A 25,301-nucleotide genomic window follows, 5' to 3' on the forward strand; every position below is an offset into this window, starting at 1 on the left:
TATCACGTTATACTGTATCTGCCATGCATTTGCCCACTCACTCAACTTGTCTAAATCGTCTTGAAGCCTCTTTGCATCCTCCTCACAACTCACAATCCCACCTAGTTTTGTGTCGTCAGCAAACTTGGAAATATTACATTTGGTTCCCTCTTCCAAATCATTGATATATATTGTGAATAGCTGGGGCCCATGCACTGATCCTCAGGGCAGTGTCCTCGGCCCAACCATCTTCAGCTGCTTCATCAATGACCTTCCCTCCATCATAAGGTCAGAAATGGGGATGTTCGCTGATGATTGCACAGTATTCAGTTCCATTCGCAACCCCTCAAATAATGAAGCAGCCCGAGCCCGCATGCAGTAAGACTTGGACAACATCCAGGCTTGGGCTCATAAGTGGCAAGTAACATTCACGCCAGACAAGTGCCAGGCAATGACCATCTCCAACAAGAGAGAGTCGAACCACCTCCCCTCGATGTTCAACGGCATTACCATCGCCGAATCCCTCACCATTGACCAGAAACTTAACTGGACCAGCCAGTGGCTACAAGAGCAGGTCAGAGGCTGGGTATTCTGCGGCGAGTGACTCACCTCCTGACTCCCCAAAGCCTTTCCACCATCTACAAGGCACAAGTCAGGAGTGTGATGGAATACTTTCCACTTGCCTGGATGAGTGCAGCTCCAACAGCACTCAAGAAGCTCGACACCATCCAGGACAAAGCAGCCCGCTTGATTGGCATCCCATCCACCACCCTAAACATTCACTCCCTTCACCACCAGCGCACTGTGGCTGCAGTGTGGTCCTTCCACAGGATGCACTGCAGCAACTCGCCAAGGCTTCTTCGACAGCACCTCCCAAACCCGCGACCTCTACCACCTAGAAGGACAAGAGCAGCAGGTACATGGGAACAACACCACCTGCACGTTCCCCTCCAAGTCACACACCATCCTGACTTGGAAATATATCGCCGTTCCTTCATCGTCGCTGGGTCAAAATCCTGGAACTCCTTTCCTAACAGCACTGTGGGAGAACCTTCACCACACGGACTGCAGCGGTTCAAGAAGGTGGCTCACCACCACCTTCTCAAGGGCAATTAGGGATGGGCGATAAATGCCGGCCTCGCCAGCGACGCCCACATCCCATGAACTAATTTTAAAAATTATTTATGTTTCTACGGCCGACGACTGCTGCTATGATTTCCTGAAGCCAGGACGGAGGGTTGGAGCAGTGAGGTGGGAGGGTGGAATTCCATGATGCAAAACGAGAAATATATTCCCCCAGAGCAAATCCGTTGGAAAAATGAAAGAAATTGAAGCTGGAGAGGAGCCACTGCCTATTTCCATTGTTGGTGTTACAGATATAGGGAAAGATTTCAGCGATAAACATCGCGACAAGGGGTGCGCACGAATGGAAAGGTGTTTGAAGATTGTGGGGGACTGTGAGAGTTCGGAGTGGACCCCCCGCCCCCCGAGTGACAGACAGGAATCAAGACACTGACAGACTGGGATTGGGCCCGTTGCTATGGAGACGGAGAGCGGGCGGTTCACTGGGCGGGACTGGGGACGTGTCGGAACGGGAGGGCCGAGGCTCGGATCGGTATCCAGCTCCAGGCCCAGGTTCAGGCTGAGGCCCGCACCCGGCACCATGCTGGATTTCGCGATATTCGCCATCACCTTCGTGGTCTTCCTGATCAGCGCCGTGCTGTACCTGTACCCGGTAAGGGAGGCCCTAGGCCACGGCCTCGGATCCACTGACTCGCAGAGGGAACGGGGCTGAGTCGATCCTGGGCCTTTCCCGGTCAGCTCCTTGGAGCGCCTCAGCTGTAGTGGGAAGGGCCCAGCCGGGTCTCAGGACCCGATATTGGGACCGAGGGGCTGTCGACCGGCTTCAGTGGAAGGGCAGGGCAGGGCTCGGGGGAGGGCTCCCCGCTCCTGTCCAATATTACGGGGGCTCCAATAACCCCCTTGTTATCCCCAAGTCCCACAGCCTCCCCCCCCCCCCCTTCGAATCATAGAATGAGGCCATTCAGCCTGTGCCGGCTCTCTGAAAGAGCAATCCAGCTATTCCCACTCCGCCGCCCTTTCCCCGTAACCCTGCAAATTTTTTTCCTTCAAGTCTTTATCCAATTCGCTTTTGAAAGCCACGATTGAATCCGCCTCCACCACCCTTTCAGGTAGTGCATTCCAGATCATAACTCGCTGTAAAAAAGTTTTTCCTCATGTCGCCTTTGATTCTTGTACCAATTGCCTTAAATCTGTGCCCTCTGGTTCCGCCAATGGGAACAGCTTCTCTCTATCTACTCTAGACCCCTTGTGATTTTGAACACCTCCAACAAATCTCCTCTCAAGCTTCTCTGCTCTAAGGAGAACAAACCCAGCTTCTTCAGTCTGACCATGTAACTGAAGTCCCTCATCCCTGGAACCATTCTAGTAATTCTTTTCTGCACCCTCTTTAAGGCCTTCACGTCCTTCCTAAAGTGCGGTGCCCAGAATTGGAAGCAATACTCCAGCTGAACCAGTATTTAGTAAAGGTTCATCATGACTTCCTTACTTTTGTACTCTATGCCTCTATTTATAAAGCCCAGGATCCCGTATGCTTTTTTAACCGCTTTCTCAACCTGCCCTGCCACCTTCAGCGATTGGTGCACGTACACCCCCGGGTCTCTCTCTTTCTGCACCCCCTTTAGAATTATACCCTTTAGTTTATATTCCCTCTCCTCGTTCTTCCTACCAAAATGTATCACTTCACACTTCTCTGCGTTAAATTTCATCTGCCACATGTCCGCCCATTTCACCAGCCTGTCCATTTCCTCTTGAAGTCTAACACTATCCTCACCAAGTTTTGTGTCATCTGCAAATTTTGAAATTATGTCCGATACACCCAAGTCCAAGCCATTAATATATATCAAAAAAGGCAGTGGTTCTAGTACCGACCCCTGGGGAACACCACTGTACACAAGTGTTCACCACTACCCCCTGTTTCCTGTCACTTGGCCAATTTCATATCCATGCTGCCACTGCCCCTTTTATTCCATGGGCTTTAACTTTGCTGACAAGCCTATTATGTGGCACTTTATCAAACGCCTTTTGGAAGTCCATATACACCACATCAACCACATTGCCCTCATCAACCCTCTCTGTTACCTCATCAAAAACTCAATCAGGTTAGTTAAACACGATTTGCCTTTAACAAATCTGTGCTGGCTTTCCTTAATTAATCCACACTTGTCCAAGTAACTGTTAATTTTTTTCCGGATTATCGTTTCTAAAAGCTTCCCCACCACTGAGGTTAAACTGACGAGTCTGCAGTTGCCGGATTTATCCTTACAATCTTTTTTTGAACAAGGGTGTAACATTTGCAAATCTCCAGTCCTCTGGCACCACCCCCAGTACCTCAGCAACCTAGGATGCATCCCAAGTCCCACAGCCCCCGCCTTGTTACCCCAATCCCCACAGCCCCCCATTAACCCAATCCTCATTGTCATCTCCCATTACCCTAATTCCCATTGTCAGTCCCCCTTAATGACTCAGCTCTTGATGTCAGCTGACACACTCGCATTCATTCCAGTGTTTGAGAATTTCAGCTTTATAATTTCATCTTCCACTTTTATCATTCTGCTACACTTTAATGCTCATGAGCGGTAAGTGGGTTCAATAGACGATAGAGCTACTGGCTGGAGTGGGGTTAGCGAAGGTAGGCAAAGAGTGGAGTCCAGTTGGATGGGGAGGACAATATTGGGAGTCAGGTTAGATGCGAAGTTCCCAGGTTTGATCCCTGGTCTGTGTTAAGATGATCTCAGTCAGGATGCTAACCATTCACCCCAACTCGCTCAGTCACCAGGGTAGAAATCAGCTGCTGGCTGGAAAGTGTGCGTGTGTGTCTGTGCGTGTGTCTATGTGTGTGTCTATACGAGTGTGCCTGCGTGTGTGTACATCTGTATGTGTGTGTATGTGCGTATGTGAACTGCATGTGAGTGCGGGTACATGTGTGAACTGCTTGTGTTCATGTGTGAACTGCTTGTGTGTGCATGTGAACTGTGTGTTTGTACGCATGTGTGAACTGCATGCGTGTGTGGGTGCGTTTGTGCACACGTGAACTGCGATGTGTGTCCGTATGTGTGTAAGTGCTGGGGTGTGTGTGTGTTTATCTGTGTGTGTGGCTGTATGCCTGTGCGTATGTGAGAAGAATCAGATTTGGCTCAGGTGCCTTCACCTCGCCTACCAGACTTTCACATGTATAAAGCCGCTTAATGAGTTATGGCAGGGCTGCAGGAGAGAAAGGCTGATATCCTGAGAGCAGTTCCCCATAGCTGAATGGTAATGAATACATCTAAAATATGTAATAACAACCCCTTGTGTGCCTAAATCTGGAAACATCAATTGCAATTGATCCATGAGTCTCTTTACGGGCTGAGCATTCTAAGATTAGTGCCCAGCTTTTCATTATAAGAGCTGTAACAGGAGTGTGTGTTTGCATTGAATTGGTTTAGTTCACCGTTTTTGTTATAAATTAAGTTTCATATTCAAACTGAATGAGATGAATGGGTAAACAATAAGTGCTGGAAATGCCCAGCAGGTCAGTCAGCATCTAGGAGAGAAGCAGTAGGCTCACTTACTGTGTTTGTACCATTGCACAATTGGAGAATTTGTGCTTATACCAATACACTTACACTAGTACGATGATAGTAAAATAAAATTCTCCACATCTCCCCTCTGATTTTTTTGCCAATGATCTTAAATCTGTGTCCTCTGGTAATCGACCCAGTGGAAACAGTTTCTCCTTATTTACTCTGTCAAATACTTTGGAAGTTCAGTCACAGTTGTAATGTAGGAAACGTGGCAGCCAATGCACAGCAAGGCCCCACAAACAGTAATGAGAGAATGACCAGTTAATCTGTTTTTAGTGATGTTGGTTGAGGAGTAAGTATTGGCCAGCACATTGGGAGTACTCCCCTGCTCTGTTTCAAATAGTGCCATGGGGTATTTTACATCCACCTGAGAGGGCAAATGGGTGCTCAGTACAGCACAGAATTATCAGCCTACATTATATGCTCAGGTACCTAGAATGGTGATTCAACCCACAAACTTCTGACTCAGGCAAGAGTTCTATCAACTGAGCCAAGGCCAATACTTTTAAGCTTGGGATTTGTTTGGATACTGGTTTGCTGCACCACTGGTGGGTACAGGTCTGTCACTGTATGACACTGGGGTACAGTACTGGTGGGTACAGGTCTGTCACTGTATAACACGGGTACAGTACTGGTGGGTACAGGTCTGTCACTGTATAACGAGTACAGTACTGGTGGATGCAGGTATATGTCTGTATAACATGGGTACAGTATTGGAGGGTATAGATCTGTCACTTTATAATACTGGGGTATTATAAAATGACAGACCTATACTGGGGTACTGTACTGGTGGGTACAGGTCTGCCACTATAACTGCTACAGTACTGGTGGGTACAGGCCTGTCACTGTATAATGGGTACAGTACTAGTGGTGCAGATCTGTCACTGCAAACACTGGGGTACTGGTGGGTACAGGTCTGTCTCTATAACACTGGGGTACAGTACTGGTGGATACAGGTCTTGCTGTATAACACTGAGGTACAGTACTGGTGGGTATAGGTCTGTCACGAGAACACTGGGGTACAGGAACATAGGAACAGGAGTAGGCCATTCAGCCCCTTGTACCTGCTCCGCCATTTGATAAGATCATGGCTGATCTGTGATCTAACTCCATATACCTGCCTTTGGCCCATATCCCTTAATACCTTTGGTTGCTAAAAAGCTATCTATCTCTGATTTAAATTTAGCAATTGAGCTAGTATCAATTGCCGTTTGCGGAAGAGAGTTCCAAACTTCTACCACCCTTTGTGTGTAGAAATGTTTTCTAATCTCGCTCCTGAAAGGTCTGGCTCTAATTTTTAGTCTGTGCCTCCTACTCCTAGAATCCCCAACCAGTGGAAACAGTTTGTCTCTATCCACCTTATCTGTTCCCCTTAATACCTTATAAACTTCGATCAGATCACCCCTTAACCTTCGAAACTCTAGAGAATACAACCCCAATTTGTGTAATCTCTCCTCGTAACTTAACCCTTGAAGTCCGGGTATCATTCTAGTAAACCTACGCTGCACTCCCTCCAAGGCCAATATGTCCTTCCGAAGGTGCAGTGCCCAGAACTGCTCACAGTACTCCAGGTGCGGTCTAACCAGGGTTTTGTATAGCTGCAGCATAACTTCTGCCCCCTTGTGCTCTAGTCCTCTCGATATAAAGGCCAGCATTCCATTAGCCTTATTGATTATTTTCTGCACCTGTTCATGACACTTCAATGATCTATGTACCTGTGCCCCTAAGTCCCTTTGGACATCCACTGTTTTTAACTTTTTACCATTTAGAAAGTACCCTGTTCTATCCTTTTTTGATCCAAAGTGGATGACCTCACATTTATCTACATTGAATTCTATTTGCCACAGTTTTGCCCATTCACCTAATCTATCAATATCGCTTTGTAATTTTATGTTTTCATCAACACTGCTTACAATGCCACCAATCTTTGTGTCATCGGCAAACTTAGATATGAGACTTTCTATGCCTTCATCCAAGTCGTTAATAAATATTGTGAATAATTGAGACCCCAAGACAGATCCCTGCAGGACTCCACTAGTCACATCCTGCCAATGTGAGTACCTTCCCATTTTCCCTACTCTCTGTCGCCTTTCGCTCAGCCAACTTCCGAACCAAGTCTGTACTTTTCCCTCGATTCCATGGGCTTCTATCTTAGCTAACAGTACCTTATGTGGGACCTTATCAAATGCCTTCTGGAAGTCCATATAAATAACATCCATTGACATTCCCCTGTCCACTACATTTAGTCACCTCTTCAAAAAATTCAATCAGGATTGTCAGGCACGACCTACCTTTCACAAATCCATGCTGGCTCTCTCTGATTAACTGATAATTCTCGAGGTGTTCAGTCACCCTATCCTTAATTATAGACTCCAGCATTTTCTCCACAACAGATGTTAGGCTAACTGGTCTATAATTCCCTGGTTTCCCTCCCTCCTTTCTTAAAAAGCGAAGTGACATGTGCAATTTTCCAATCTAGAGGGACAGTTCCTGAATCTAGAGAACTTTGAAAGATTATAGTTAGGGCATCTGCAATGTACTCACCTACTTTTAAAACCCTGGGATGGAAACCATCTGGTCCTGGGGATTTGTCACTCTTTAGTGCTATTATTTTCTTCATTACTGTTGCTTTACTTATATTAATTTTATTGAGTCCCTGTCCCCGATTCAATATTAGTTTTCTTGGGATTTCCGGCATGCTATCCTCTTTTTCTACTGTAAATACTGATGCAAAGTAATTGTTCAACATGTCCGCCATTTCCCCATTGTCAATGACAATATCCCCACTTTTGAGTTTTTAAGGGGCCAACACTGCTCCTGACCACCCTCTTTTTCCTAATATAACTATAAAAGTTCTTTGTATTGGTTTTGATATCCCTTGCAAGTTTCTTTTCATACTCTCTTTTTGTAGCTCTTACTATCTGTTTTGTGACCCTTTGTTGATCTTTGTATCTTTCCCATTCGCCAGGATCTGTGCCATTTTTTGCCTTTTTGTATGCCCTTTCCTTATGTCTTATACTGTTCCTTACCTCTTTCGTTGTCCATGGCTGTTTTTTTTGGCAAGTGGAGTTCTTGCCCCTCAGGGGTATAAACCGATTCTGTATCACGTTAAATGTTTCTTTAAACATTTCCCACTGATCATCAGTCGTTTTACCCATTAATAGATTTGCCCAGTTTACTGTGGACAGTCTCTGTCTCATCCCATTGAAGTTGGCCTTACCCAAGTCTAGAATCTTAGCAGCTGATTCACTTTTTTTCCCTTTCAAACACTACATTGAACTCGATCATGTTATGATCACTATTGGATAAATGTTCACGCACAATCAAACTGTTAACTAAATCTGGTTCATTACTCATTACTAAATCTAGTATGTCTTTCCCCCTTGTTGCCTCTAGGACATACTGCTGTAGAAAACTATCCCGGACACACTCAAGAAATTCACTACCTTTCTGACAGTTGCTAGTCTGCTTTTCCCAATCTATGTGAAGGTTAAAGTCCCCCATTAAGACTACTATGCCTTTGTTACACGTTTGTCTAATCTCTGCATTTATACAATCTAGCACTTCAAAGCTGCTCCCAGGGGTCCTATGCACAACTCCCACTATAGTCTTAGATCCTTTCCTATTTCTCAATTCAACCCATAAGGTCTCTGTTGCCTGTTTACCTCTCATTATATCCTCCTTTATCATTGAAGTGACTTCATCTCCAATCACTAATCCTACTCCTCCCCCTCTTCCATTTTCCCTATCTCTCCTGTAGACCTTATAACCCGGTATATTTAGTTCCCAATCCTGACCATCCTGCAGCCATGTCTCAGTAATAGCTATCATGTCATACCCTCCAATTTGAATTTGAACCTGCAGTTCATTTAATTTATTCCTTATACTCTGTGCATTTGTAAATAGAACTCTTAGTTGAGCCACACACCCTAGCCTGACCTTCAGCTTTGATGTTGGGTTAATTGCCTTACGCCTTCTAGTTTTCACTTTATCTGTAGTGCCTAAAGTACACTTTCTTTCTGCTGCTCTACGCTTTTCCCTTTCACTTGTTCTTGAACAACTGTTTGTACTATTTGAATTGTAAATTTCCCCTGGGACTTCCCCTCTCTTGCTGCTCTCAACTTTACTCCCTTCTGACTCCCCGCTCAGGTTCCCATCCCCCTGCCATTCTAGTTTAAACCTTCCCCAACAGCACTAGCAAACACCCCCGCGAGGACATTGGTCCCAGTCCTGCTTGGGTGTAACCCGTCCCGCTTGTACAGGTTCCACCTTCCCCAGAACCGGTCCCAATGTCCCAGGAATCTAAATCCCTCCCTCCTACACCATCCCTGCAGCCACGCATTCATCCGGTCTATTCTCCTGTTCCTATACTCACTAGCATGTGGCACTGGTAGTAATCCTGAGATCACTACCTTTGAAGTCCTGCTTTTTAATTTATCTCCTAACTCCTTAAATTCACCTTGCAGGACCTCATCCCTTTTTTTACCTATGTCGTTGGTACCGATATGGACCACGACTACTGGCTGTTCACCCTCCCCCTCCAGAATGCCCTGCAGCCGTTCCGTGACATCCTTGACCCTAGCACCAGGAAGGCAACATACCATCCTGGAGTCACGTTTGCGGCTGCAGAAACGCCTATCTGTTCCCCTTACAATTGAATCCCCCATCACTATAGCCCTGCCACTCTTCTTCCTCCCCTCCTGTGCAGCAGAGCCACCCGTGGTGCCCCGAACCTGGCTCTTGCTGCTTTCCCCTGATAAGCCATCTCCCCCAACAGTATCCAAAGCAGTATATCTGTTTGAGAGGGAGATGGCCCCAGGGGACTCCTGCTCTACCTGCCTAGTCCTTTTACTCTGCCTGGTGGTCACCCATTTCCTTTCTGCCTGCGTAATCTTTACCTGCAGTGTGACCACCTCACTAAATGTACTATCCACAATAGTCTCAGCATCGCAGATGCTCCACAGCGAATCCACCTGCAGCTCCAGCTCTGAAATGCGGTTAGCCAGTAGCTGCAGCTGGACACACTTCCTGCACACATGGTCACCAGGGACACTGGTAGTGTCCATGACTTCCCACATAGTGCAGGAGGAGCATATCACGGGTGCGAGCTCTGCTGCCATGACTTACCTTAGATTTACCCTGCGTTCACCTCTCAGACTCTCCTCCCGCTCTCGGTCCCTCCTTTTATACTGTGCTCACCTCTCAGACTCTCCTGCCTCACCTGTGACGTCGCACAGTAGTTTTCCCTTGTTGCAGGTCTGCTGCTGCTTTTATTCCCCACTCTCAGTCTTCTGCTGCTCAGGTCCGCTGCCGCTCTGCGGAAAAAATTAGGAAAAGCAAGGCAAAGCAGCACCTCCTTCCCCCACTTCACCGAACTCCCACACTCACCAAACTCTCAGCTGTCTCACTCTATGCCTGTTGCACACAGTACTGGTGGGTACAGGTCTGTTACTGTATAATACTGGGGTACAGGACTGGTGGGTACAGGTCTGTCACCGTATAACACTGGGGTACAGGACTGGTGGGTACAGGTCTGTCACTGTATAACATTGGGGTACAGTACTGGTGGGTACAGGTCTGTCACTGTATAACACCGGGGTACAGTACTGGTGGGTACAGGTCTGTCACTGTATAACACCGGGGTACAGTACTGGTGGGTACAGGTCTGTCACTGTATAACACCGGGGTACAGTACTGGTGGGTACAGGTCTGTCACTGTATAACACCGGGGTACAGTACTGGTGGGTACAGGTCTGTTACTGTTACACACTGGGGTACAGTACTGGTCTGTCACTGTATAACACTGGGGTACAGGACTGGTGCGTACCTGTCACAAGCAGATTTTTAAAAGCTGGTGCACAAGCAGAAAAAGTACCAAAACACCACAGTTGCCAATCTGTTTACATTAGCTTCATAATACCTGAGTGCACTGCCTGTGTGACCATTTGCTGCTTTAGTCGGAGCTTTCACAATGTGGCGATCGAGAACCTGCTGTGGGCCTCACCTGTACACCAGCAAATGGGATTCTGGCCTGACCACTATCCATGGACCTCTGCAGGGTTGTAGGTGGGTGTTGGGTGAAGACCGGTTCAGGCTTGTTCGCGATGCCACTTCGAGTCAGATAACCTGCCAATAATCACCATACTCCAGCAGGAGTCAGCTCCTTGTGGGAACGGGTGCTGATGGCTTGGAAATAAATTCCGTCTCTTTCCCTATCATCAAGTTTGACCTGTGGTGGGGGGAGTTGGGAGAATTTGTCATGCGTACTTTTAGTTCAGTTGCTTTCTCCTGGTTATTTATTCTGTGTTTTTTCGCCAGGCATCCAGGCAAGCATCTGGCATTCCAGGGATGACCCCTACAGAGGAGAAGTAAGTCAGCCTTTGCACTGCAAGCCTGAAATATTGTCAAAGAAACACTTGCGTTTCTATATAGCACCTTTCACGACCTCAGGATGTCCCAAAGTACTTTACAGTCAATGAAGTATTTTTGAAGTGTTGTATTGTAGGAAACACGGCAGCCAATTAGCACCCAACAGGCTCCCACAAACAGCGATCAGATAATTACCAGATCATCTGTTTTAGTGATGTTGTTTGAGGGATAAATATTGATCGGGAAACCGGGGAGAATTCCCCTGCACTTCTTCGAATAGTGCCATGGGACCTTTTACATCCACCTGAGAGACAAGACGGGACCTTGTTTTAACATCTCATCCAAAACATCTCTGACAGTTCAGCAATCCGTTAGTACAACACTGGAGTGTCAGCCTAGATTATGTGCTCAAGTCTCTGGAACAGGACTTGCACCCACAACCTTCAGACTCAGGCGAGAGTGAGAACACTTACAAAGAAACATTGATTAATGTTTCTTTGTGAGTGTTCTCACTCTCGCCTGATTTATTTTACTGTTTTTTTAATGCATTTTGTGCTTATCAAGGGGAGGGATGTTAGTGCTGATATCAAGCACTTGCAGATTAGATACAGAGTCATGCTCCCACTACACTGCCCCAGCAAACACTCCCAGGGCAGGTACAGCACGGGCTATAGAATTTACAGCACAGAAGGTCATTTAGCACATCATGCCTGTGTCAGCGCTGGATCTTCAGCTGATGGCCTCTCCCCTAATCCAATTTCCCTGAATCCTTTCATATTCTTCTGTTATGCTTAGGAATTTTTAATTTATTTTTCTTCATGGTAAGGAATGTGGGACTGCGTATGTTTATAGATTGTCTTGTTTATAAAGTGTATTGAGAAAAAAGGCCGCAGGCTATAGGAGAATGTATCGAAGGCAGATAAGCCACGACGTCCAGGGACATTAAGCAATTTGTCATCTCATCTCAGCCAATACATATTCACACCCATTGTGGCGGTGACAGTTCTTGAGATGTCTGCTGAGAATATACTCTTGGTATGGGGAGTCAGACTCCCCATGACAGATGATCTGATTGGTGCCAATCATTGGTGAATTAGGGGCAGTATTGGTGCCATGGGTTTACATGCAGCAGGAACTGGACTCAGACTGCTCTGACCACCTTTACACGGGAGCCCTCCAGCCAGCCGATCAAACCTTCATCCCTTCAATCTGGATTGGAATTGAAGCCAGATTCTAGAGGTGAAAGGTCATAGTGCAACCCACTGCACCGCCTGGTGTGAAAGAACACACACGCTGTTCGAAATGAATTTATTAATGAAACCAACCTCCTCCTCGTCTCACTTCAGCTCCATTGCCTCATTTTCTGTCAGAGTAGGGAAGTTGCCAAGTGAGCTCGCCAGTGCCGTGCTCAACATTCACTCTTAAGCAAAAAAAAATTGCCCAAAAAGAATTAGTAGAAATAAACAAAGATGTTCCTTAATCGGAATCCTTTCCTACTTTTAGTGTTTATATTTTCAGTTTTTCCCTCCCTGCTGGAGTACAATTCATTGGCCTCGAACAATCCTCTGGTCCCAAATAGCCATTTTCCCCATGTGATTCTAGATGGTATTAGGGGGCAGTTCATCCATGGAGGGCCTCAGAGCTGCTCCCGACAACGTCTTCACCTAATGTCCACACCTTTCCAATCGGAGAGTCAACTACATAGCGATCAGGAATCGGAACATGGCTGAGGTATTTTCTCTCCTCCTTCCCTAGATTTGAGGCACTAAAGCCAATTGTAACAGCTTACTGATCAGCATTGATCAGATAATGCTACCCCGACTATATATCAAACCAGGCTTTCCTCATCTGTAAGTTTCAGGAACTCCCGTGGCACTTGTACCCGCACAAACATCTGGAGAAACTGATTTTATAAAGTAGAAATGAAAACTGCAAGTTGACCCGAAATCTAACTCTCTGTGACTAACTCCCCGTTCCCCGTGCTGTGAGTCTGAGTCCCCGTTCCCCGTGCTGTGAGTCTGACTCCCCGTTCCCCGTGCTGTGAGTCTGACTCCCCGTTCCCCGTGCTGTGAGTCTGACTCCCCGTTCCCCGTGCTGTGAGTCTGAGTCCCCGTTCCCCCTGCTCTGTTTCTGACTCCCCGTTCCCCGTGTCTGACTCCCCGTTCCCTCTGCTCTGTTTCTGACTCCCCATTCCCTCTGCTGTGAGTCTGACTGCAACTCTTCATTTTTCCCCTCAGGGCTGGAAATCTTCCGGATATTGTGAGCACAGGGAGTCTTCATCAGTTTCTGGTCAATCTCCATGAAAAATATGGACCCCTGGCATCTTTCTGGTTTGGGCAACGGCTAGTAGTTAGTTTGGGCTCTGTAGACCTCCTGAAGGAGCACATCAACCCAAACCGAACCTGTAAGTGCTGCTCACATTTTATACACGGTCTGGACAGATCATCACACAACCCACCAGGAGACAGCCGAGTGCTGAATGAGTATTAGGGAATCTGTCAACACTCTCACAAAAGCAAAATACTGCTGTTGCTGGAAATCTGAAATAAAAACAGAAAATGCTGGAAACACTCAGCAGGTCAGGCAGCATCTGTGGAGAGAGAAACAGAGTTAATATTTCAGGTCGATGACCTTTCATCAGAACTCCAAACACTTTCAAATTGTTTATCGGCAGAGTAATGGAGACCCTGGAGTGAGTTATAAACTGGAATCTAATTGAGGGATTCGGGTGGTTTTTATATGGAATAACAGATACCTGGAAATGAGTTGCAGACTAGAATCTAATTGAGAGGTTCAGTTGGTTTTATGCATAAAATAGCAGATACCCAGGAGTGTGTTACAGACTGGAATCTAATCGCGGGGTTTGGTTGGTTTACGTATAGAATAACAGATATCTGGGAGTGAGTTATAGGCTGGAATCTACTCGAGGGGTTTGGGTGCTTTATATAAACACACACATAGACTTTCCAGTAAGATTCATTGGATAGTGATCGGGCTTGGGACGCTACCTAGCCCAGGGGCCATGAGGCCAATTATGATGGCCCAACTGCGGTCCCGGGAGTCAGCAGCTCACCCAGCACAGGTCAGGGCTCAAACCACAGTTCAGTACTACACCAGTTACTGAACAGCTTCAGGAAAAGTCTGGTTGTATAACTCAGCTGATATTTTTTATTTTATTGATTTCTTCCCACTCCCATTTAGCTGATCCATTTGAGACCATGCTGAAATCGTTGCTTGGATACCAGTCTGGGTTTGGAGGCAATGCTGCTGAGAATCACGCGAGAAAGAAAGTTTACGAGACTTCAGTGGACAAAGCCATCCAGAGCAACTTCACTCTGGTACTGAAGGTAACTGGATTCCTGCTGTGTTCAACTTCTCACCCTTGCTCGAGTTCTGCCAATCTCTATTGCCCTGTTTAAACATCTTTCCAATTTTCTCCTCTCCTTCCTTAAAGACGTCAGCCGTCGCTGGTTACCTTTCCGTAACAACGACAATAACTTGCATTTATATGGCGTCTTTAACATAGTAAAATGTCCCAAGGCGCTTCATAGGAGCGTCATCAAAAAATTTGACACCGAGCCACATAAGGAGATATTAGAACAGATGGCCAAAAGCTTGGTCAAAGAGGTAGGTTTTAAGGAGGGTCTTAAAGGAGGAGAGAGAGGTGGAGAGGTTTATGGAAGGAATTTCAGAGCTTCGGGCCTAGGCAGCTGAAGGCACAGCCACCAGTGGTGGAGCGATGAAAATTGGGGATGTGGAAGAGGCAAGAATTGGAGGAGCGCAGAGTTCCCGGAGGGTTGTAGGGCTAGAGCAGGTTACTGAGATAGGGAGGGGCGAGGCCATGGAGGGATTTGAGCACAAGGATGAGAATTTTAAAATTGAGGTGTTCCCGGACAGGGAGCCAATGTAGGTCAGCAAGCACGGAACTTGGTGCGAGTCAGGATATGGGCAGCAAAGTTTTGGATGAGCTGAAGTTTATGGAGGTGGAAGATCGGAGCATTGGAATAGTCGAGTCTGGAGGTAACGAAAGCATGGATGAGTGTTCCAGCAGCAGATGAGCTAAGGCAGGGGCAAAGATGGGCGATATGGAGGTGGAAGATGCCAAGGTTGTGAACAGTCTGGTTCAGCCTCAGATAGTGGCCAGAGAGAGAGATGGAGTCGATGGTTAAGGAACGGATTTTGTGGAGTGGCCAAAGACAATGGCTTCAGTCTTCCCAATATTTAATTGGAGGAAATTTTTGCTCATCCAAATCACCCACTGTACCTCTGAAACTACTCCGTGACCCTCTGATACCACCACTGACCCTCTGAAACCTCGCTTAATCACCATTTATGTTTAGAAGCTGTACTTTATTTCTTCCTGTATCAAGTGCCAGCTTGGCCTCTCAGCTCTGCAAGAGGGTCTTGGGTTTAAGCCCTACGCCAGGACCTGATACCATAATCTAGGCTGACGCTTTAGTGCAGTACAGAGGGAGTGCTGCATAGTCCGAGGTGCTGTCCTTAGGATAAGACGTTAAAGGTTTCTCCTGTGTGCAGTGATTGTTCTAATATCTGATTCTTGCCACTCTGTGGCGCTGTTAAGTAACCCACTGAAATACTGTCGGACTGCGCAGTGTCTCACAACAATCGGTTCTGTTCACATTGTTGGTATGATAAAATATCTTGTATTGGGCTCTGGAACATCACTGCCCTGTATCGCAACTGGTGTAAAGTGTAGTGAGACCATAGTTAGAGTACTGTTAGAGTTATGGGCTCCACACTATAGGGAACATGTTGAGACAGTGGAGAGGGTACGGGCAGAATGGACTAGGATGCTGTCTGGTATGAGGAAATACAAATATGAAAACATTTTTGCTCATCTGAAACACCCACTGGACCTCTGAAACTACCCCGTGACCCTCTGATACCACCCCTGGCCCTCTGAAACCTCACTTAACCACCATTTATGTCTGGAAGCTGTACTTTATTTCCTCCTGTATCAAGTGCCAGCTTGGCCTCTCAGCTCTGCCAGAGGGTCAGGGGTGGAATCCCTCTGTTTTGTTAGAACAGAGGAGATTGCAGAGTGATTTGATAGAGGTATTTAAAATTATGAAGGGATGGGACAGCCTAAACATCCACTCCCTCCAGTGTACCGTGGCTGCAGTGTGTACTATCTGCAGCATGCACTTCAGCAACTCGCCAAGGCTTGTTCAGCAGCACCTCCCAAACCCCGAACTTCACCACCTAGAAGAACAAGGACAGCAGGTGCATGGGAACAACACCACCTCCAAGTTCCCCTCCAAGTCACACACCATCCAGACTTGGAGATATATCACTGTTCCTTCATCGTCGCTGGGTCAAAATCCTGGAACTCCCTTCCTAACAGCACAGTGGGAGAACCTTCACCGCACGGACTGCAGCAGTTCAAAAAGGCGGCTCACCACCACCTTCTCAAGGGCAATTAGGGATGAGTAATAAATGCTGGCTTTGCCAGCAACGGCCACATCCTGAGAATCAATTTTTTTTTATATTTAAAACATCGCGTTTCCAGTGATTGAATGGTCTAGAACGAGGGGACTTAAATCTAAGATTAAATTTAAGAGATTTAGGACAGAGAGCAGGGGAAACTTTTTAACACAGAGGGTTGTGAGGCTGTGTGGTATTCGTTACTGGAGTTAGTGATTTGAAGCAGAGACAATGTCAACATTTAAGAATAGATTAGATAAGTGGTTTAAAGAAAGGGGGATAAAAAGATTTGGGAACAGGGCAGGCACATGGGATTAGCATACTGCTCGTGTGGAGGATAAACACCAATATGGACTGGCTGGGTCGTGTTTCTGTGTTGTAACTGTGTTGTAAAAGAGTCAGAACTGTATCTCAACAAAGCTGCACCCTCTCCCTCCAGCTGAGGTACTGGTAGAACTGAATACATCACTTATACACTGGAGGGGATTCAGATTGCCAGATAACCTGTTGACCCCCACTCCTGACCCCCACACAGCACGTTTGTAGGAGGTGAAACACCAAAGGAGGTTAAATGAGAACAGGACTCCCTGCAGCATTTCAGCAGCTCAATAATCCGCACTGGGACTGAAACATCACTGTCAACCCCACAGATTCTGATTAACGAATTGATGCTTGATTCAGAAAGATTACTCTTCATCAACCAACTTTCTATCCAGGCTGCTACATTTCCTCTTACACCATATGCCTGACCTTTTGAAACAAGACCCCTGTGAGACATTTTATTGAATGCCTTCTGAAAATCCATGCACACCACATCGACTTCATTCCCTTTATCCAATTGGTCACTTCTTCAAGAAAAGTTTATTAAGTTTGTCCTACACGACTTGCCTTTAACCAATCCGTGCTGGCTGCTCTTGATTAACCCATGTATTTCTAAATGGTCACTAATTTTATCTCAAACTATGGATTCTAAGGGTTTGCCCACAACTGACGTTAGACTAACTGTCTGTAGTTACCCGGTCTATAGTTACCCGGATTACAGTTACCCGTTTTATCCTTCTCTCCCTCCTTGATCAAGGGTCTTACATCGGCAACTCCCCAGTCACACGACACTTTGTATATTTAAAGCGGATTGAAAAAATTTTGGCCAGACACTCTGCCATCTCCTCTGACTTCATTCAACAGCTGAGGATGCAGCCATCAGGGCCCAGTGACTTATCTATCTTGGGTTTTACCAATTCTTTTAGAACCAATTCCTTCTCTCCGGTTATCTCTAACAATTGTTCCATATCCTCCTCTACTACATCTATAGTCTCACTTTCACCATCATTTGAAAAAATTGAATGCAAAATATTTATTTAATATCTCTGCCATACCTTCATCCTCCATAATTAGACTCCCTTTTTCATCCCTGAGTGACCTACACCCTCGTTAAATATTCTTTAATTTTTTAGGTGTTTATAAAAGCCCTTACTATTTCCTTTTTTATTATCTGCTGGGCTTCTTTCACATTCCCTTTAGCCCATCTAATCTCCCTTTTCCCCTCCTCACTACACTTACTATATTCCGAATGTTTTTGTTTTGTATTGTTTACTCAAACTTTATCATATGACTCCCTTTCAAGTTTCAGTTTAGCTTTAATCTCTCTGTTTATCCACAGAACTCTATCCTTTGCTGCATCCCCTTTTCACTTTGTAGAAATATAATTATGTTGTAATATATCTGGTTTCTATATCAAGACTCCCGACAGCTAATCCCTCACTCTGTTGGCTAACAGAGCTGGTATCTGTGAGTGGGACAGGCTGTGTGTGGGTGATGGAGGAGCTGGTGTCTGTGAGTGGGACAGGCTGTGTGTGGGTGATGGAGGAGCTGGTGTTTGTGAGTGGGACAGGCTGTGAATGGGTGATGGAGGAGCTGGTATCTGTGAGTGGGACAGGCTGTATGTGGGTGATGGAGGAGCTGGTATCTGTGAGTGGGACAGGCTGTGTGTGGGTGATGGAGGAGCTGGTATCTGTGAGTGGGACAGGCTGTGTGTGGGTGATGGAGGAGCTGGTGTCTGTGAGTGGGACAGGCTGTGTGTGGGTGATGGAGGAGCTGGTATCTGTGAGTGGGACAGGCTGTGTGTGGGTGATGGAGGAGCTGGTATCTGTGAGTGGGACAGGCTGTGTGTGGGTGATGGAGGAGCTGGTATCTGTGAGTGGGACAGGCTGTGTGTGGGTGATGGAGGAGCTGGTGTCTGTGAGTGGGACAGGCTGTATGTGGGTGATGGAGGAGCTGGTATCTGTGAGTGGGACAGGCTGTGTGTGGGTGATGGAGGAGCTGGTATCTGTGAGTGGGACAGGCTGTGTGTGGGTGATGGAGGAGCTGGTATCTGTGAGTGGGACAGGCTGTGTGTGGGTGATGGAGGAGCTGGTATCTGTGAGTGGGACAGGCTGTGTGTGGGTGATGGAGGAGCTGGTGTCTGTGAGTGGGACAGGCTGTGTGTGGGTGATGGAGACAGGCTGTGTGTGGGTGATGGAGGAGCTGGTGTCTGTGAGTGGGACAGGCTGTGTGTGGGTGATGGAGGAGCTGGTATCTGTGAGTGGGACAGGCTGTGTGTGGGTGATGGAGGAGTTGGTATCTGTGAGTGGGACAGGCTGTATGTGGGTGATGGAGGAGCTGGTGTCTGTGAGTGGGACAGGCTGTGTGTGGGTGATGGAGGAGCTGGTGTCTGTGAGTGGGACAGGCTGTGTGTGGGTGATGGAGACAGGCTGTGTGTGGGTGATGGAGGAGCTGGTGTTTGTGAGTGGGACAGGCTGTGAATGGGTGATGGAGGAGCTGGTATCTGTGAGTGGGACAGGCTGTGTGTGGGTGATGGAGGAGCTGGTATCTGTGAGTGGGACAGGCTGTATGTGGGTGATGGAGGAGCTGGTATCTGTGAGTGGGACAGGCTGTGTGTGGGTGATGGAGGAGCTGGTGTCTGTGAGTGGGACAGGCTGTATGTGGGTGATGGAGGAGCTGGTATCTGTGAGTGGGACAGGCTGTGTGTGGGTGATGGAGGAGCTGGTGTCTGTGAGTGGGACAGGCTGTGTGTGGGTGATGGAGGAGCTGGTATCTGTGAGTGGGACAGGCTGTGTGTGGGTGATGGAGGAGCTGGTATCTGTGAGTGGGACAGGCTGTGTGTGGGTGATGGAGACAGGCTGTATGTGGGTGATGGAGGAGGTGGTGTCTGTGAGTGGGACAGGCTGTATGTGGGTGATGGAGGAGCTGGTATCTGTGAGTGGGACAGGCTGTGTGTGGGTGATGGAGGAGCTGGTATCTGTGAGTGGGACAGGCTGTGTGTGGGTGATGGAGGAGCTGGTATCTGTGAGTGGGACAGGCTGTGTGTGGGTGATGGAGGAGCTGGTGTCTGTGAGTGGGACAGACTGTGTGTGGGTGATGGAGGAGTTGGTATCTGTGAGTGGGACAGGCTGTGTGTGGGTGATGGAGGAGTTGGTATCTGTGAGTAGTGGGGAGTCATGACTTCTCTGGGAAGGCCCAAGCCTGCCCTCAACAAACCGAATAGGAACACAGCTGAGAATCCAGCACAATATTGCAGGATCTGAGCATGCAATCCCGCCCGCTCTTTGACAAGTAACGTTTTTTGTTTCTCCAGGATTAATGGACCAGTGAACATAATGTGTGGAGAGTCTCAGTGTTCATGCTGTTAAAAATCTGACCGAGTTCTATTCATCGCTGAATCAGGGCAGACTTCATCTGTAATTCCCTGCAAACTATAGAAGGTTTTACACTGAAATTTGACCAAATGCAGAAAGGTGTCTGTTGTTTTTTCTTCCTCGTTTTGTATCCCTTCCCCATCTCTCCTGAAGGTGCTAGGGAATGGTTCGAAAGCTCCCAGTACCTCTTCCAAGCTGTTCTTGATGTGTTAGCCAAGACAGTGAGTGCTGGCTGGGGATTGGATGTGGGGCAGGTACCCCCAGATTTCTGTTCCTGTTGATTACTTATCTATGGCTCCAACTGTTCAATTCTGCATTTAATTCTAATGGAGTATTAATAACTGTACACCCTTCATTAAAACATGTCAAACAATTGATTCCTGCGGCTCTCCGATACGGTAGCTAATTGTATCTCCTCCTAAACTGTAAGAATCAATTAAAATATATATGAATTGTTTTTGTAAAGTTGGTGCTGATCTAGGGATATAATTTCAGGCATCCAGTCTAAGCATCAAGTAATCCCAGGTTAGATGCAGAGTAAAGCTCCCTCTGCACTGTCTCATCAAACACTCCCAGGGCAGGTACAGCACGGGTTAGATACAGAGTAAAGCTCCCTCGACACTGTCCCATCAAACACTCCCAGGGCAGGTACAGCACGGGTTAGATACAGAGTAAAGCTCCCTCTACACTGTCTCATCAAACATTCCCAGGGCAGGTACAGCATGAGTTAGAAAAAGAGTAAGTGAGTTTCCAGGTTAGTGCTGAATCAGTTCTTGTATACCCAGGCCCTCCAGGCGCCAGATTGTGCCACCATCATTAAACAGCTGGTTCGATTCCTCCTGATCTTTTCCTTTCTCCCTTCCCTCAGCTGGCTGACGAGCTGGTATCGAAGTGGCTGTCGTACCCTGAAGCCCAGCACGTCCCTCTGTGCCAGCACATGTTGGGCTTTGCCATGAAGTCCGTCACGCAGGCGGCAATGGGCAGCCGCTTCGAAGATGATCAAGAAGTAATCCGCTTCAGAAAGAACCATGAATCGGTGAGTGCGCTGGGGTGGAATATGAGGCTATGTGATCGTGCCCAGTTTGGGGGGGTTATTTTCCTCTATAGTTGTTCTCATTGTGCAAATTAATTATGTGAATAGCCTCCCTCTGTTGTAACTTTTCTATGATTCTATGTGTGCCATTACCCCTAGTATTCTGAGATGTGTACCATTACCCCTGGTATTCTGAGATGTGTACCATTACCCCTGGTATTCTGAGATGTGTACCATTACCCCTAGTATTCTGAGATGTGTACCATTACCCCTGGTATTCTGAGATGTGTACCATTACCCCTGGTATTCTGAGATGTATACCATTACCCCTGGTATTCTGGGGTGTGTACCATTACCCCTGGTATTCTGAGATGTGTACCATTACCCCTGGTATTCTGGGGTGTGTACCATTACCCCTGGTATTCTGAGATGTGTACCATTACGCCTGGTATTCTGAGATGTGTACCATTACCCCTGGTATTCTGAGATGTGTACCATTACCCCTGGTATTCTGAGATGTGTACCATTACCCCTGGTATTCTGAGATGTGTACCATTACCCCTGGTATTCTGAGATGTGTACCATTACCCCTGGTATTCTGAGATGTGTACCATTACCCCTGGTATTCTGAGATGTGTACCATTACCCCTGGTATTCTGAGATGTGGACCATTACCCCTGGTATTCTGAGATGTGGACCATTACCCCTCGTATTCTGAGATGTGTACCATTGCCCCTAGTATTCTGAGATGTGTACCATTACCTCTGGTATTCTGAGATGTGTACCATTACCTCTGGTATTCTGAGATGTGTACCATTACCCCTGGTATTCTGAGATGTGGACCATTACCCCTCGTATTCTGAGATGTGTACCATTACCCCTGGTATTCTGAGATGTGTACCATTACCTCTGGTATTCTGAGATGTGTACCATTACCCCTGGTATTCTGAGATGTTTACCATTACCCCTGGTATTCTGAGATGTGTACCATTACCCCTGGTATTCTGAGATGTGTACCATTACCCCTGGTATTCTGAGATGTGGACCATTACCCCTAGTATTCTGGGGTGTGTACCATTACCCCTGGTATTCTGAGATGTGGACCATTACCCCTAGTATTCTGAGATGTGGACCATTACCCCTAGTATTCTGGGGTGTGTACCATTACCCCTAGTATTCTGGGGTGTGTACCATTACCCCTAGTATTCTGAGATGTGTACCATTACCCCTAGTATTCTGAGATGTGGACCATTACCCCTAGTATTCTGGGGTGTGTACCATTACCCCTAGTATTCTGAGATGTGTACCATTACCCCTGGTATTCTGGGGTGTGTACCATTACCCCTAGTATTCTGAGATGTGTACCATTACCCCTGGTATTCTGGGGTGTGTACCATTACCCCTGGTATTCTGGGGTGTGTACCATTACCCCTGGTATTCTGGGGTGTGTACCATTACCCCTAGTATTCTGAGATGTGTACCATTACCCCTGGTATTCTGAGATGTGGACCATTACCCCGAGTATTCTGGGGTGTGTACCATTACCCCTGGTATTCTGAGATGTGTACCATTACCCCTGGTATTCTGAGATGTGGACCATTACCCCTGGTATTCTGAGATGTGTACCATTACCCCTGGTATTCTGAGATGTGGACCATTACCCCTAGTATTCTGAGATGTGTACCATTACCCCTGGTATTCTGAGATGTGGACCATTACCCCTAGTATTCTGAGATGTGTACCATTACCCCTGGTATTCTGGGGTGTGTACCATTACCCCTGGTATTCTGAGATGTGGACCATTACCCCTGGTATTCTGAGATGTGCACCATTACCCCTGGTATTCTGAGATGTGGACCATTACCCCTAGTATTCTGAGATGTGTACCATTACCCCTGGTATTCTGGGGTGTGTACCATTACCCCTGGTATTCTGAGATGTGGACCATTACCCCTGGTATTCTGAGATGTGTACCATTACCCCTGGTATTCTGAGATGTGGACCATTACCCCTGGTATTCTGAGATGTGGACCATTACCCCTAGTATTCTGAGATGTGTACCATTACCCCTGGTATTCTGAGATGTGGACCATTACCCCTGGTATTCTGAGATGTGGACCATTACCCCTAGTATTCTGAGATGTGTACCATTACCCCTGGTATTCTGGGATGTGTACCATTACCCCGAGTATTCTGAGATGTGGACCATTACCCCTGGTATTCTGAGATGTGGACCATTACCCCTAGTATTCTGAGATGTGTACCATTACCCCTGGTATTCTGAGATGTGTACCATCACCCCTGGTATTCTGAGATGTGGACCATTACCCCTGGTATTCTGAGATGTGGACCATTACCCCTGGTATTCTGAGATGTGTACCATTACCCCTGGTATTCTGAGATGTGTACCATTACCCCTGGTATTCTGAGATGTGTACCATTACCCCTGGTATTCTGAGATGTGGACCATTACCCCTGGTATTCTGAGATGTGGACCATTACCCCTGGTATTCTGAGATGTGGACCATTACCCCTAGTATTCTGAGATGTGTACCATTACCCCTGGTATTCTGGGATGTGTACCATTACCCCTAGTATTCTGGGATGTGTACCATTACCCCTAGTATTCTGGGATGTGGACCATTACCCCTGGTATTCTGAGATGTGTACCATTACCCCTAGTATTCTGAGATGTGTACCATTACCCCTAGTTTTCTGAGATGTGGACCATTACCCCTAGTATTCTGAGATGTGGATCATTACCCCTGGTATTCTGAGATGTGGACCATTACCCCTGGTATTCTGAGATGTGGACCATTACCCCTAGTATTCTGAGATGTGGACCATTACCCCTAGTATTCTGGGATGTGTACCATTACCCCTGGTATTCTGAGATGTGGACCATTACCCCTAGTATTCTGAGATGTGTACCATTACCCCTGGTATTCTGAGATGTGTACCATTACCCCTGGTATTCTGAGATGTGTACCATTACCCCTGGTATTCTGAGATGTGTACCATTACCCCTGGTATTCTGAGATGTGTACCATTACCCCTGGTATTCTGAGATGTGGACCATTACCCCTAGTATTCTGAGATGTGTACCATTACCCCTGGTATTCTGAGATGTGGACCATTACCCCTAGTATTCTGGGATGTGGACCATTACCCCTGGTATTCTGAGATGTGTACCATTACCCCCAGTATTCTGGGGTGTGTACCATTACCCCTAGTATTCTGAGATGTGTACCATTACCCCTAGTATTCTGAGATGTGTACCATTACCCCTAGTATTCTGAGATGTGGACCATTACCCCTCGTATTCTGGGGTGTGTACCATTACCCCTGGTATTCTGAGATGTGTACCATTACCCCTGGTATTCTGAGATGTGTACCATTATCCCTGGTATTCTGAGATGTGTACCATTACCCCTGGTATTCTGAGATGTGTACCATTACCCCTAGTATTCTGGGGTGTGGACCATTACCCCTAGTATTCTAAGATGTGTACCATTACCCCTGGTATTCTGAGATGTGTACCAGTACCCCTGGTATTCTGGGGTGTGTACCATTACCCCTGGTATTCTGGGATGTGTACCATTACCCCTGGTATTCTGAGATGTGTACCATTACCCCTAGTATTCTGAGATGTGTACCATTACCCCTAGTATTCTGAGATGTGTACCATTACCCCTGGTATTCTGAGATGTGTACCATTACCCCTGGTATTCTGAGATGTGTACCATTACCCCTGGTATTCTGAGATGTGTACCATTACCCCTGGTATTCTGAGATGTGTACCATTACCCCAGGTATTCTGGGGTGTGTACCATTACCCCAGGTATTCTGGGGTGTGTACCATTACCCCTAGTATTCTGGGATGTGTACCATTACCCCTAGTATTCTGGGATGTGTACCATTACCCCTGGTATTCTGAGATGTGTACCATTACCCCTGGTATTCTGAGATGTGTACCATTACCCCTGGTATTCTGAGATGTGTACCATTACCCCTGGTATTCTGAGATGTACCATTACCCCAGGTATTCTGGGGTGTGTACCATTACCCCAGGTATTCTGTGGTGTGTACCATTACCCCTAGTATTCTGGGATGTGTACCATTACCCCTAGTATT

General features: G+C 46.9%; 1 protein-coding gene across 3 annotated transcripts in view; it reads left to right on the forward strand.

Annotated features, from left to right (window-relative positions):
- Positions 1 to 1,231: 1,231 nt before the first annotated feature.
- cyp20a1 (cytochrome P450, family 20, subfamily A, polypeptide 1) overlaps positions 1,232 to 25,301 on the forward strand; it is a 45,505-nt gene continuing 21,435 nt past the window's right edge. Inside the window, exons 1-5 of one of the 3 annotated variants that reach the window (XM_067987967.1) lie at positions 1,232 to 1,714; positions 10,944 to 10,993; positions 13,232 to 13,398; positions 14,196 to 14,341; positions 21,003 to 21,170. In XM_067987967.1, coding sequence (XP_067844068.1) covers positions 1,520 to 1,714; positions 10,944 to 10,993; positions 13,232 to 13,398; positions 14,196 to 14,341; positions 21,003 to 21,170 — 726 coding nt within the window. In that variant the 5' untranslated portion in view covers positions 1,232 to 1,519. The other 2 variants (XM_067987966.1, XM_067987968.1) reach the window with 2 other exon arrangements.

The sequence above is a fragment of the Heptranchias perlo genome, chromosome 7 (genome assembly GCF_035084215.1).
Source record: "Heptranchias perlo isolate sHepPer1 chromosome 7, sHepPer1.hap1, whole genome shotgun sequence".
Taxonomy (NCBI): domain Eukaryota; kingdom Metazoa; phylum Chordata; class Chondrichthyes; order Hexanchiformes; family Hexanchidae; genus Heptranchias; species Heptranchias perlo.